Source organism: Ambystoma mexicanum, chromosome 3p (genome assembly GCF_040938575.1).
Source record: "Ambystoma mexicanum isolate Mex_15411 chromosome 3p, UKY_AmexF1_1, whole genome shotgun sequence".
Lineage (NCBI taxonomy): Eukaryota > Metazoa > Chordata > Amphibia > Caudata > Ambystomatidae > Ambystoma > Ambystoma mexicanum.
In genome coordinates, this window is record NC_090925.1 from 199427661 (window position 1) to 199441830 (window position 14170).

General features: G+C 47.7%; 1 protein-coding gene across 1 annotated transcript in view; it reads left to right on the plus strand.

Annotated features, from left to right (window-relative positions):
* P3H3 (prolyl 3-hydroxylase 3) overlaps positions 1-14170 on the plus strand; it is a 112194-nt gene that overhangs the window by 50931 nt on the left and 47093 nt on the right. The window contains exons 6-8 of the mRNA XM_069650633.1: positions 28-117; positions 11580-11632; positions 13387-13436. Coding sequence (XP_069506734.1) covers positions 28-117; positions 11580-11632; positions 13387-13436 — 193 coding nt within the window. The remainder of the gene's footprint in view (positions 1-27; positions 118-11579; positions 11633-13386; positions 13437-14170) is intronic.

Here is a 14170-nt window from a genome sequence, read left to right on the forward strand (position 1 = left end):
CCATTTGGCTGTCTGCTTTCCTCCTAGAATGTGCGCTCCTACATCCATAGATCCCTGATGGAGAAGGGCCTCATCTATTATGCGGTGGAGAACCTGGATCTCACCTTCGATGACCCAGTAAGTTCATTTAGTAGTAGTCCTACTCCACATCTTGATTTGGTGCACTGGCTACACCACCCCGCTCAACCTTTTGAGCCTCTTGGGTGGGAGAAATCGGGTGTTTTTGTTTTCGGTGGGGGAGTACCCTGAGGGGGTCACCCACCAAATGCGGGTGACTTTAGAGGTGTGCTACACATGTACCTGTGCTGGGTACAGGCCAGGGTCACTGATCCGGCGAATAACCGGTTGTTGTAGCTGCTTTCAATTCTTTTACTCGGTTCCCTACGTGTGGAAGTGGCAAGTGTGGCTGGAGGGAGAGCTGAACCACAAGGTTTCTCGGGCGCGTCCAGTGACGAGGGGGAGGCAAAGCAAATCAGAGAACATGCAAGAGAATGAGAAAAAAGTTACAGGAGGAGGAGTTTTTAACAGACACAAAGATGGATGAGATCCTAACGGGCACAGGAAGATGGCAGTCAAAAAGATAAAAGAAGGGGAAGGGATAGAGAAAACACCAAGCCCAGAGACAGAAAAGACGACCAAAAGCACACCGGAAAGAGAGAGAAAAGATGCATGGGAAAACGAAAAAGAATATAGGGAGGGGCAGAGAGTGTAGTTGGTCAATAAAGAGATAAGTGGCGGAAAGAGCAAAGAAAGAGGTGGACGAATGAGGGACTTTAAGATGGAGAGCGAGAGACGAATCAGACAACAAAAAGAGTGAATAAAGAAGAAAAAGAGGTATAACTATTCAGTGAGAAATACGAATCAATAACTCATGCCAATTAAGAGCCATTTCATTTAATGATAAGAGAGCAACATGGGAGAAGTGAGAGAGGAGGAGAGCAGATGGGAAGTGAGAGCAATAAAAAGGAAAGATACACAAAAGAACAGTGAGAAAAGGAAACTAAAAAAATAAGGAGAGAAAAAAGGATGCCGAGAGAGAAAAGATAAGGCGATTTTCTGAAAGGAAAGTCCTAGTGAGTGGAATAGAGACAGTAAGAGAGGGGATGAAAAGATAAATGGGAGAATTCGCGTGGAAAGGGAGAGTAAAGAGAAAGCAAGAAAAAGAACGAAAGGTGGAGGAGAAAATGACAGAGCTTGAGGAAGAAAAGTAAAAAAGAGACAAAAAACGGAACAAGATCAAAGGTTAAGGAGTGAAAAGAAAGAGGTGAGAGAGAAGGAAACCGGGATAAAGAGTTTAGGGCCACGGAAGAACCCCCAAGCCACTTACTTGTTTAAGAACCTCGAGGGTGTGTCAAGATAGAGAAGCTGGGAAAGGTGGCAGGCTACTCCAGAGCCTCGCTGGAGCTGAGGTGCTGGTAGCCCTTTTCATCGCAGACCCCAGAACTAGGACAAGTGGTAGCCTCAACCACTGCAGCGTAGGAACTAGGACATGCAGTCGCCAGGTTCAAAGCCAACAAGGAACTAGGGCATGCAGTAGCCCCCTTCATCACAAACCCGTACTAGGATATGTCGGATCTCCCTCCACCGCAGAGCAGAAACTAGGAGATGCAGAGGCCCTGTTCAAAGCCAACAAAGAACTAGGGCATGCAGTAGCCCTCTTCATCACAGACCCGGGACTAGGATATGCAGTAGCCTGCACCACCTCGTAGCAGGAACTAGGACCTGCAGTAGCCCACTTGATCACAGACCCGGACTAGGATATGCAGTATCTCACTTCAGCGCAGAAACTAGGACATGCAGTAGCCTTCTTCATCGCAGACCCGGAACTAAGACATGCGGTAGCTTGAACCACTGCCGAGTAGGAACCAGATCATGCAGTAGTTCCTCTTCATCACAGACCCGGACTAAGACATGTAGTATTCCGCTCCACCACAGAGCAGGAACTAGGGCATGCAGTAGTCCTCTTCATCGCAGACCCAGAACAAGGACATGCAGTAGCCCGCTCCACCACAGAACCGGAACTAAGACATGCAATATCCTGCACCATCGCAGAGTAGGAACTAGGACATGCACTACCCAGGCTCAAAGCCAACAAGGAACTAGGGCATGCAGTAGCCCTCTTCATCACAGACCCGGACTAGGATATGCAGTATCTCACTCCACCGCAGAGCAGAAACTAGGACATGAGGTAGCCCTCTTCATCGCAGACCCGGACTAGGATATGCAGTATCTCACTCCACCGCAGAGCAGAAACTAGGACATGAGGTAGCCCTCTTCATCGCAGACCCGGACTAGGATATGCAGTATCTCACTCCACTGCAGAGCAGAAACTAGGACATGCAGTAGCCCTCTTCATCGCAGACCCGGACTAGGATATGCAGTATCTCACTCCAGCGCAGAGCAGAAACTAAGACATGCTGTGTCGTCTTCATCACAGACCCAGAACTAAGACATGCGGTAGCCTGAACCACCGCAGGCAAGAACCAGGGCATGCAGTATTCTGCTACAACGCAGAGCAGGAACTAGGGCATGCAGTATCCTGCACCATCGCAGAGTAGGAACTAGGACATGCAGTAGCCCTCTTCATCGCAGACCCGGACTAGGATATGCAGTATCTCACTCCACTGCAGAGCAGAAACTAGGACATGCAGTAGCCCTCTTCATCGCAGACCCGGACTAGGATATGCAGTATCTCACTCCACTGCAGAGCAGAAACTAGGACATGCAGTAGCCCTCTTCATCGCAGACCCGGACTAGGATATGCAGTATCTCACTCCACCGCAGAGCAGAAACTAGGACATGCAGTAGCCCTCTTAATCGCAGACCCGGACTAGGATATGCAGTATCTCACTCCAGCACAGAGCAGAAACTAGGACCTGCAGTAGCCCACTTGATCACAGACCCGGACTAGGATATGCAGTATCTCACTTCAGCGCAGAAACTAGGACATGCAGTAGCCTTCTTCATCGCAGACCCGGAACTAAGACATGCGGTAGCTTGAACCACTGCCGAGTAGGAACCAGGTCATGCAGTAGTTCCTCTTCATCACAGACCCGGACTAAGACATGTAGTATTCCGCTCCACCACAGAGCAGGAACTAGGGCATGCAGTAGTCCTCTTCATCGCAGACCCAGAACAAGGACATGCAGTAGCCTGCTCCACCACAGAACCGGAACTAAGACATGCAATATCCTGCACCATCGCAGAGTAGGAACTAGGACATGCACTACCCAGGCTCAAAGCCAACAAGGAACTAGGGCATGCAGTAGCCCTCTTCATCACAGACCCGGACTAGGATATGCAGTATCTCACTCCACCGCAGAGCAGAAACTAGGACATGAGGTAGCCCTCTTCATCGCAGACCCGGACTAGGATATGCAGTATCTCACTCCACCGCAGAGCAGAAACTAGGACATGAGGTAGCCCTCTTCATCGCAGACCCGGACTAGGATATGCAGTATCTCACTCCACTGCAGAGCAGAAACTAGGACATGCAGTAGCCCTCTTCATCGCAGACCCGGACTAGGATATGCAGTATCTCACTCCAGCGCAGAGCAGAAACTAAGACATGCTGTGTCGTCTTCATCACAGACCCAGAACTAAGACATGCGGTAGCCTGAACCACCGCAGGCAAGAACCAGGGCATGCAGTATTCTGCTACAACGCAGAGCAGGAACTAGGGCATGCAGTATCCTGCACCATCGCAGAGTAGGAACTAGGACATGCAGTAGCCCTCTTCATCGCAGACCCGGACTAGGATATGCAGTATCTCACTCCACTGCAGAGCAGAAACTAGGACATGCAGTAGCCCTCTTCATCGCAGACCCGGACTAGGATATGCAGTATCTCACTCCACCGCAGAGCAGAAACTAGGACATGCAGTAGCCCTCTTCATCGCAGACCCGGACTAGGATATGCAGTATCTCACTCCACTGCAGAGCAGAAACTAGGACATGCAGTAGCCCTCTTCATCGCAGACCCGGACTAGGATATGCAGTATCTCACTCCACCGCAGAGCAGAAACTAGGACATGCAGTAGCCCTCTTAATCGCAGACCCGGACTAGGATATACAGTATCTCACTCCAGCACAGAGCAGAAACTAAGACATGCTGTGTCGTCTTCATCACAGACCCAGAAATAAGACATGCGGTAGCCTGAACCACCGCAGGCAAGAACCAGGACATGCAGTATTCTGCTACAACGCAGAGCAGGAACTAGGGCATGCAGTATCCTGCACCATCGCAGAGTAGGAACTAGGACATGTAGTAGCCCTCTTCATCGCAGACCCGGACTAGGATATGCAGTATCTCACTCCACTGCAGAGCAGGAACTAGGGCATGCAGTATCCTGCACCATCGCAGAGTAGGAACTAGGACATGTAGTAGCCCTGTTCACAGCCAACAAGGAACTAGGGCATGCAGTATCCTGCACCATCGCAGAGTAGGAACTAGGACATGTAGTAGCCCTCTTCATCGCAGACCCGGACTAGGATATGCAGTATCCTGCACCATCGCAGAGTAGGAACTAGGGCATGCAGTATCCTGCACCATCGCAGAGTAGGAACTAGGGCATGCAGTATCCTGCACCATCGCAGAGTAGGAACTAGGGCATGCAGTATCCTGCACCATCACAGAGTAGGAACTAGGACATGTAGTAGCCCTGTTCAAAGCCAACGAGGAACTAGGGCCTGCAGTCGCCCTCTTCATCACAGACCCGGAACTAGGAGATGTAGTAGCCTGCACCACCTCGTAGCAGGAACTAGGGCATGCAGTATCCTGCACCATCGCAGAGTAGGAACTAGGGCATGCAGTATCCTGCACCATCGCAGAGTAGGAACTAGGGCATGCAGTATCCTGCACCATCGCAGAATAGGAACTAGGGCATGCAGTCGCCCGCTCCACCACAGACCCGGGACTAGGATATGCAGTATCTCACTTCAGCGCAGAAACTAGGACATGCAGTAGCCTGCACCACCTCGTAGCAGGAACTAGGGCATGCAGTCGCCCTCTTCATCACAGACCCGGGACTAGGAGATGTAGTAGTTCATAGCACAGTAGGAACTAGGATTTGAGGTAGCCCACTTGACCACAGAGCCGGAGCTCAGACAGGCGGTAGTTAGCTTCATAACCGAGCAGGAAGGGGGGCAGGCGGAGGCTCGCATCGCAGCGAAGTTGGAGCAGGCGATGGCCCGCATCACCTCAGAGCCGGAGCTAGGGAAGGTGGTAGCCTGCGTCACCCATGTGCAGGAACTAAGACTTGCAGTAGTCTGCTTTACACAGGATGGCCCACTTCACAGCGAAGCAGTAGCTGGGACATGGGGTAACCCGCTTCATAACAGAGCAGAAGCTGAGGCGATAGCCCTCTCAGCGGCAAAGCAGGGCCTGGGACAAGGGCAAACCAGTTTCATGGCAGAACAGGAGCAGGGGTGTGCCACGTCACAGCAGAGATCCAGCTCGACTCCAAGGTCCAAGGACGGGGTCATAGATCTCAGAGCTTATGTACAGTTCATTGCTGACACTAGAACTGCCCTCAGTTACATCTTCCCAGAAAGATCTGCCATACACTTACCCAATTCCAAGGCATAGAGAATGCCCTGTCCTATTAGATTGTATCGCTAATGCTCGTGAGAATGAGCCATAGACAGACCAAGAAAGAGGGTGGTCCATGCAAAGGGCTGAGAAGCAGGAGGGTACACAGACAGGGAAACAGACATGAAAAGAGAGTGGCAGTGGGAGGGTGAACCAGATGGGCATAGAAAGTGACATATATGTAAATAGAGAGATAGAGCCGGCCCAAGGCATGGGCAGTCTGTGCGGTGGCACAAGGCCCTGCTGTCAGAAGCTGTCACAGGGGACCCACACTGCACCAGTGTCTGCCTCAACTGCCGCGCAGCTTCCATGTATGAAACTCACGTAAGGCTGTGGTGTCGCCTCCCAACCTCCTGTGGCTCTCTAGAGAGACAGACGCCCGTTCCCAGCAGCCCATCAGAGGCTGCATGCCCTTTAATGACGACTTATCACTTTCTTTCTTCAAGCAGCGCATTCAAGTGGGGGCGATTTACAAACGATGGCCCATTTAAGAGACCGTTGTTTTGGAGGAGATGTTTGTAACGTTTCTGTGTTAAGAAATGCAAATAGGTAGACATTCTGAAAGACAACAAAAATCCCCAGTTAGATGCCTGAATCTATGTTCTCCTCCAGGTCAATTACAATATATGAAACAAAACAGTTTTAAATTAGCTACATTGTTTTCAGATGTTCATACTTAACGCACAAAAAATAGTTTATTTTTGGTAGAATGTGATATTTTCAGCACATCATATATGAACCCTTCATTTCTCAAACACTGAACCACAACGAGGTAAACTTTTCACACATTGCATGTTGTTATACCTCTTGAAAATACATTTTCAAAACCCAACAGCCATTTGTTTGCATTTTTCAGAATTGCATGTGGGTATTTGTAGTATCCCAGTCAAGATGGGGGAATAATGTCACAATTGTACACTTTTTGCTTACATATTTCTATAATTATTTATATATTTTAGTGGGAACCTGACATTGGTATATGTACTTTTCAAGTCATCTTCATAAAGCAAAGCGGAGTATTGTTAAAAGCAAGATGGGGAATGAGGAGAGGGCAAGCCAGTCCTGAATATTTGCCCAGGATGTGGCAAGAGAGGTTGCAATCCTGGAGACTGGTGCAGTTATTTTTCCCTGACTGTGGCCATGTTCTGCTTTTCAGGGCACAAGTAAAGGATACACGTGGGTGAACAGCGTAACTTTTTTCAGAGGGCGGAAGTAAAATGATCCTCAAAGCGCATGCTTATATTGGGATTTTGTTTTCTAGGGAATATTTCTACTTGGCCAGTGTATTTAAAGGAATAGTACGCTCAGAAATATTATTGGCAAAAAAGATGGCCAACAATAAAAAAAATATCTAAAAAATATTTGGAAAGTATTGAGCAAATGAAGCTCAAACTTTAAAATGGGAAGCACTAGGAGGCATCCATTTTGTGAACTGGATGCCGCCTTTGCGACACTAATGAAGCAAAAGCCAGACAGCTGTAGTAAACACAAGCTACCACTGGGTGGCTTTTGCTTCATTGGTGCCAGAGGACGGAGACCAGACTCTGCATGCAGGAAAGCTGCATCTCGGTAAGTGCTAATTTCTTTTTTTTAAATAAGCACTAGCTGTGTTTTTTTTTTCTAAGTTTTCCGGGCTGGAGGAGCCCGAAAACTTAGAAATAAAACTGCAGCTTTTAAAACGTTGTATTTATGTTTGCGGTAGCTTCAGCTTGGAGCCTCCTGGGATCCAAGCTGAAGCTACCGCAAACATAAATACAACATTGTTGTATTAAAAAACGCTGCGGGTTTCTTTCTAAGTTTCTCGCGCTCCTCCGAGCCGGAGAAGCCCGAGAAACTCAGAAAGAAAAACTGCAGCGTTTTTGAAACACAACCGTTTTGTTTCTGCCAGCCGTGGCTATCACTTTGGGTCTCTGGGGCTCCCCCAACCCTGAGGGAGTCTAGGAGGCTCCAAGCGAAAGCTTCCGCAGTGAGAAATACAACGTTGTTGTATTTGTAAATGCTGCAGTATTTACAAATCCAACAACGTTGTTGTTCTGAATGCGGCAGCTTTCACTTGGAATCTCCTGGACTCCCTTGAGGTTGGGGGAGCGCAGGAGACTCCACGCGAAAGCTGCCGCAGTCAGAATAACAACGTTGTTGTATTTATGATTTCCATGGTTTTCCAACCACAACAGTCACAAATACAACAACGTTGTATTTTTTATTGACGCACCTCAGCTTTTTGCCTTAATTTTACGTTTTCTGTGCATCCCTGGGCTTGGGGAGCACCGAAAACGTAAAATAAAGCGAAGGCAGCCTCCTCAGTTCTGCTCTGGCTGCAGTAAGCAAAAGCTCCCAGTAGGGGGCTTTTGCTGCTTGTTTAGTGCCACAACTGTAGAGAGAATAGAGTCAAAAGCTACCCTTGTCATTAGCGCTCTGGTAGTTTTCTGTGGTAAGCAGTGGAGCTAGAATAGCGTATGTCAGTTTAGCTCATCCAGGGAACACAAGGGAGTGAAATTATTTACAAACATAAAAATGCAATTTATTGATTTCTCAAACAAATGTTTAAAACAGCGACATATGCCATCTTAGGCACAGGAAAGAACATTGTATACACATCTCAAGTGATTATGCATATAGGTGGGTTAGTACAACTGAAGTGACTGTAGTTTCGTGTGTTGCTAACAAATGAGGCAACACGTAACCGTTGTCGACACACATAAATCAGGTGTTTCTAGTGCGGTGAATGGATTGAGCTGCCAGCGGTTGAAGAGATGGAAACTGCTGGGAGTTGCACCGGACTGTCTTCAGGACTGGGAAAACTTGAAGCACTATGGTGCTAGAAGAGTGCCAGGCACCTACAGATAGTAAGATGGACGGGAGGTTGGTATTAATACACAAGATATTTGCAGGATGTGTTCACAAGGAGACACTGCGAAAAGAAAACATACCTAGGGTAGTGGGAGCGTCATGGCTGAATGTCGTTAGGTGGCCAGTTTGTAGAATATATCTCTGGCGAAAGGATTGAGGTCCTTTGAATGGACTGGAGGTCTCTGCAATAATTTAGAAGAGCCCAATGTGATTGGAGTTTTAAGCGAGTGAATGAATAAATCGTGGATCAAACGCTAAATTACCTGGTGAGGCTGGAACGGGATCCTGGTAATATAAGATGAGAGAGGAGTTCTCTATCTGGGGAACGGAATTAAGCCGTGGTTTAACTGTGGAGGAAAGTGTAAAATTAATCATGGAGAAAATATGCTGCAGGGGTAAGCAAGTTTACTGGCATACCGGTAGGGTAGAGTAGGTGCGAGAGCCAGCTCACATTTGACCAATATTGAGCACTTTGATTAGCACCTTTCCATGCACCAGCTTGTGAATAGACTCGCACCTACTCTACCCTACCGGTATACCAGTAAACTTGCTTACCCATGCAGCATATTTTCTCCATGATTAATTTTACTGTTTCCTCCACAGTTAAACGACGGCTTAATTCCGTTCCCCAGATAGAGAACTCCTCTCTCATCTTATCTTACCTGGATCCCGTTCCAGCCTCATCAGGTAATTTAGCGTTTGATCCACGATTTATTCATTCACTCGCTTAAAACTCCAATCACATTGGGCTCTTCTAAATTATTGCAGAGACCTCCAGTCCATTCAAAGGACCTCAATCCTTTCGCCAGAGATATATTCTACAAACTGGCCACCTAACGACATTCAGCCATGACGCTCCCACTACCCTAGGTATGTTTTCTTTTCGCAGTGTCTCCTTGTGAACACATCCTGCAAATATCTTGTGTATTAATACCAACCTCCCGTCCATCTTACTATCTGTAGGTGCCTGGCACTCTTCTAGCACCATTGTGCTTCAAGTTTTCCCAGTCCTGAAGACAGTCTGGTGCAACTCCCAGCAGTTTCCATCCCTTCAACCGCTGGCAGCTCAATCCATTCACCGCACTAGAAACACCTGATTTATGTGTGTCGACAACGGTTACGTGTTGCCTCATTTGTTAGCAACACACGAAACTACAGTCACTTCAGTTGTACTAACCCACCTTTATGCATAATCACTTGAGATGTGTATACAATGTTCTTTCCTGTGCCTAAGATGGCATATGTCGCTGCTTTAAACATTTGTTTTTGAGAAATCAATAAATAGCATTTTTATGTTTGTAAATAATTTCACTCCCTTGTGTTCCCTGGATGAGCTAAACTGACATACGCTATTCTAGCTCCACTGCTTACCACAGAGCGTTAATGACAAGGGTAGCTTTTGACTCTATTCTCTCTCTACAGTTTTGACCTAACCCTCTGGAGTCAAGCCCCCTTCAAAAAAGAGGGTTCCCTGCCCTTATCTCACACATGCTTGTTTAGTGCCACCAGGGCAGAGCTGAGTAGGCTGCCTGAAATCACAAAATGGATGCTCCCATGTAAACACTTTGAGCATCGTTTGCTCAAAGTGTTTACATAGGAACTTTCATTCAAAATATGTCTAAACTATCTTTTAGACTATTGGCCATCATTTTAGCAAATAATATGTCTGAGCGCACTATTCCTTCAATGTAAAAATGTCCTCTCTCTGGTTATTTTTCTGTTTACTATTTTTGAAAGGCTGATGCTCTTTTGCCTGGTGCACTTTCTTCTAAGGGGAAAGGTCAAGTGAACTACATTTGTATCTTTCACTTTAAGATATGTTCACTTACTGGGCCTATATTCTTGGGTGCCAGCTTTTGATTTTCTGTATGGGGGCAAAAGTTCCCACAACGAGTGAAGCGCGGGAGCCGTACTCATCCCCATGTAAAAACACCATAGTTTACATTTTTACATTTGTAGAAAGCGCATGCGTATAACATCTCAGCAACAGTCTCCCAACCCCCTCATTTGCCTTTGCAACTTACTGCTATAGATAGGATCCCCTGCTATTCTACACCCGGTGAACAGTTTTGGCCTGCTCACCACCTCCAGTGAAGGCTCACGGGGTACATTAATGAGGGTACCTTCCCATTTTGCAGTGAGCATCCCTTGATAAATAGTTATTGCTATTATTTGTGTGGTCAGTCAAAATAATCCTTATCTGTAGCTTCGGAAATAAAAGCATTTCGCTAATTTGAACAATACGCCCAAATATGCACACAATAAAAATAAAAACAATTGTGAAACTACTGCAAAAGCAGCAGTTGGTTTCAGTTAGAAAAACACTATCACCATATGTTTGCAAAGCCTCCCACAGACAGTGTTTTGAACCAAAGTTTCAGAACACCTTTTGCAAACAGTATTTCTATCAATTACATCTGGCAAGAGAGGTGTTCAAGTTCCTGAATTGCAGACTGATCTCAAACCCGGCCTTCGCCACTTAACCACAGTGAGTGCTCCCGCAACCTTTATCACACTGTGCCTTATCTGCCAAAATTAGAAGTCTGTGCAAGGTATTCAGCGGTCTGGAACTTCAAAAAAGGCCTCACTCCTGATATTACCACATAGGTAAATATTAATACTGACAGTTCATATACTGGACATCAGTGTATTTGTCTACTATCTTACACATGGCAACATCATTTAACTTCCCATGATACCTTTGCACACTAAAGACTCATTCTGTGATATCACTAATGTCACTATTTATGCAAATTAGCAGGGCCACACATCTTTTCCACGCAGGGCCATGCAATTCCTAGGCCGGCCCTGTAGAGAGAAATAGGTGGACAGACAGAGGTGAAGACGAAAAAAGAGAAAAGGAGACCGGGTAAGAGACGGGCAGAGGAGAAGCAAACAGAAACAGGGACAGATAGAGGGAGAACTGATTGACAGATGAACCGAAGGGACAAGGACAGAGAGAAAGATACATTCGGGGCTTCCTCGTGACCCCCACCAATCCTGACACTGAAGGTGTCCGAGTAGTATGTTTCACTCTTTACTGGCACAGCTCTGCCTTTACCCCTAGACCCCGTGTTGTCCCGTCAGCCTACAGCTTACCAACCCGTCTCCTGAGCTTGCCTTTCTGTCTTGTCTCCTAGGACCCCTGGACGCCAGAGTACCTTATCCCGGAGGTGGCCAGGGAGAGGCTGAGGTGAGTGTGAGTTTACATAGCGCCGCATTGGCCATCAAATGCTTCTAAGTGCTGGTTGAGCCATGAAACTTGTGGCGGTCTGGGAGATGTGTAAGCCTTGTTTGCAGAACGTACTTTATGGCTGTGACCTGTGAGCATTAGGGCGCCTGTGGGATCACCTGATTTGGAGAAAGGACACTTCTTATATAGCAATAAACTCTGACCTTGCATTATTCAATACTTGTGAATTACTGGTCCGTTACAAGAGCGTCTGGGGCCGGTATCGTCTGCAAGACCCATTTCATGTCATTTTCCTGCTTTCACTTTGCATACGGTCCCTGCAACGCCACCGGGTTTACCGCACTTTGCCAAGGCCACTGTACATTTTTGGGGGTGTCGGGGGACGGTGTACTCGCTTACACAGGCAAATGACATGCAGATAAAAAAAAGATACCTGTAACACTATTGATAGAGAGGGAAAGTAACACTTAAGGATGGGTAAAGGGGGAGAAGGGAAGCAGCCCGGAGAATTTAAAGACGAGGAAAAGAAAGAGAAAAACGGGGAAGGGAACAAGCGGAAAAGACATTAAGGGGCGAGTGGGGAAAGATAGTAAGGTCAACGCTAGAAAGAGCTGAAAGAGTGGGAGAGTGGAGAGGGTAGGACAAAGGCAGCAGCGTGTGTTTGAAGTGGCAGAGAGACACGGGGAGAGGGGACGTCAGCAGAGAGGGAGTGTAGAGAGGGAGTGTAAAGACAGGCAAGCAGCGAGAGAGGGGGGAGTGTAAAGACAGGCAAGCAGCGGGAGAGAGGGGGAGTGTAAAGACAGGCAAGCAGGGGGAGAGAGAGGGCGGGGAAAGCGAGGAGAAGGCGGGAAACAGATCCGTGGGATAACGCACTCACTGCAGAAAGATTAATCATTTTCAGTTCCCAGCTTTCAATTCCCAGTGTAACATTGGGCAACAGTAACTTCTGGTATTATAATATCACAGTCGAGCTTAAGTTCTCAAGTCTCATTATTATGGTGAAAAATATTGCTAATAATCATATCATTATCAATAGCGAGATACGTGGAGTGGGGAAAAGAAGCGGATAGCCTCTGTCGGGTGCAGTTCCGCCTTTTACCACAGGAGGGCACCCCTGCCCGGATAAATATATATGGTCCGTTCCCAGCGAGCGTATGACGTCTTTTTCCGCGCCCGAACTTGGCCATTTTGGCGCAGCCGTTTCTGTGCAGCCCCTATTCAGGTGCGCCCTGAGCTGTCCATGCCGGGATTGCACTGCAAACAGGAATATTCCGCACGCGGCCCCACGAGCGCCAGGATGTTACTGTGTGCTTACATATATTTTCAATTTTGATCCTAAGCACTAGTGCTAAGGATAAGAATATATTTAAGCAAAAAGTAACATCCCAGCACGTGTAGGTCACTGTGCCGTGATATTGTTTGTAGTGCCACCAGGCTTGCCTGAATTGGAGCTGCGCCGAAGCCGCTGCACCAAAATGGCGGCGCCAAAATGGCTGCTCAGAATGTCCGGCGTCACCAAGCGACAGCTTCCGAGCACAAAGCAGTCTGCTTCCATTGGTAGAGCATTAAAAAAAGCACTCCAGTTGGCCCGGTCTCACCCCCAACCCAAGTGTGATTGATATAGGCACAGCACACCTTATGCGCTGAAGTGTCACGGCAGGAGCACTGGTGGGCTTTGCCTGGGTTCCCTGTGTGGTGGGGTGGCTGAATGCTGACTGTTTGACCCATAGCTCTCTGTTTCCTCTTCTCTCAAGGGACAACAAGAAGAAGGCCTCTGAGGAGGACGAGGATGAACCGGAGAGGGGTAAGGAAGCTCCGGGGGTTGGTGATACATGCTACTGTGCCTCCTGCTCTTCCAACGCCAGTAGTCCCTCTTCTTCCCCACACGCGTGCCCACACCACAGGGCCTTACACAGTAATGGTGGCACTCCAAATACGTCATGCTGTCTCAGACTCCCTGGGCCATCAAAATGGGGCTTTGTTGTCTCTACAAACTATCCCAAACAATACAAAGAATGAATTTCTTCCCACACGTGGAGGCCTGGCATGTCAATACCAACACATCACCGATTTACCTAACCTGCCCACTGTCCAAAGCAGGGAAAATGCAGTCCTGGTCCATGCCTTTGTCTCAAGAGAATAACAAGTCTAAGGTAAGCATAGCCATGCAGCAATCAAACAGTAGCTTCCTTTATCAACCATTCGTAGCACCAGGCCTAGAACCTGCACCATCCAAAACCCATGCAATGGCCACTGGGCCAACCCAACCAAAGCCCTTGGACAACATTGGAGCTAATCAATCGTAGCCCTTGGTGCGTCCCTGCGATAGACCCAGGGCAACTCAACCATAGCTCCTTGATCAACCCAGCAATGGCCACTGGGACAACCCAAGCAAAGTATGTGGACAGCGCCATGTCTAAACATTGGAGCAAACCATTCATAGCCCTTGGTGTGTCCCTGCGATAGACCCCAGGCAACTCAACCATAGCTCTTTGATCAACCCAGCAATGGCCATTGGGACAACCCAACCAAAGCCCT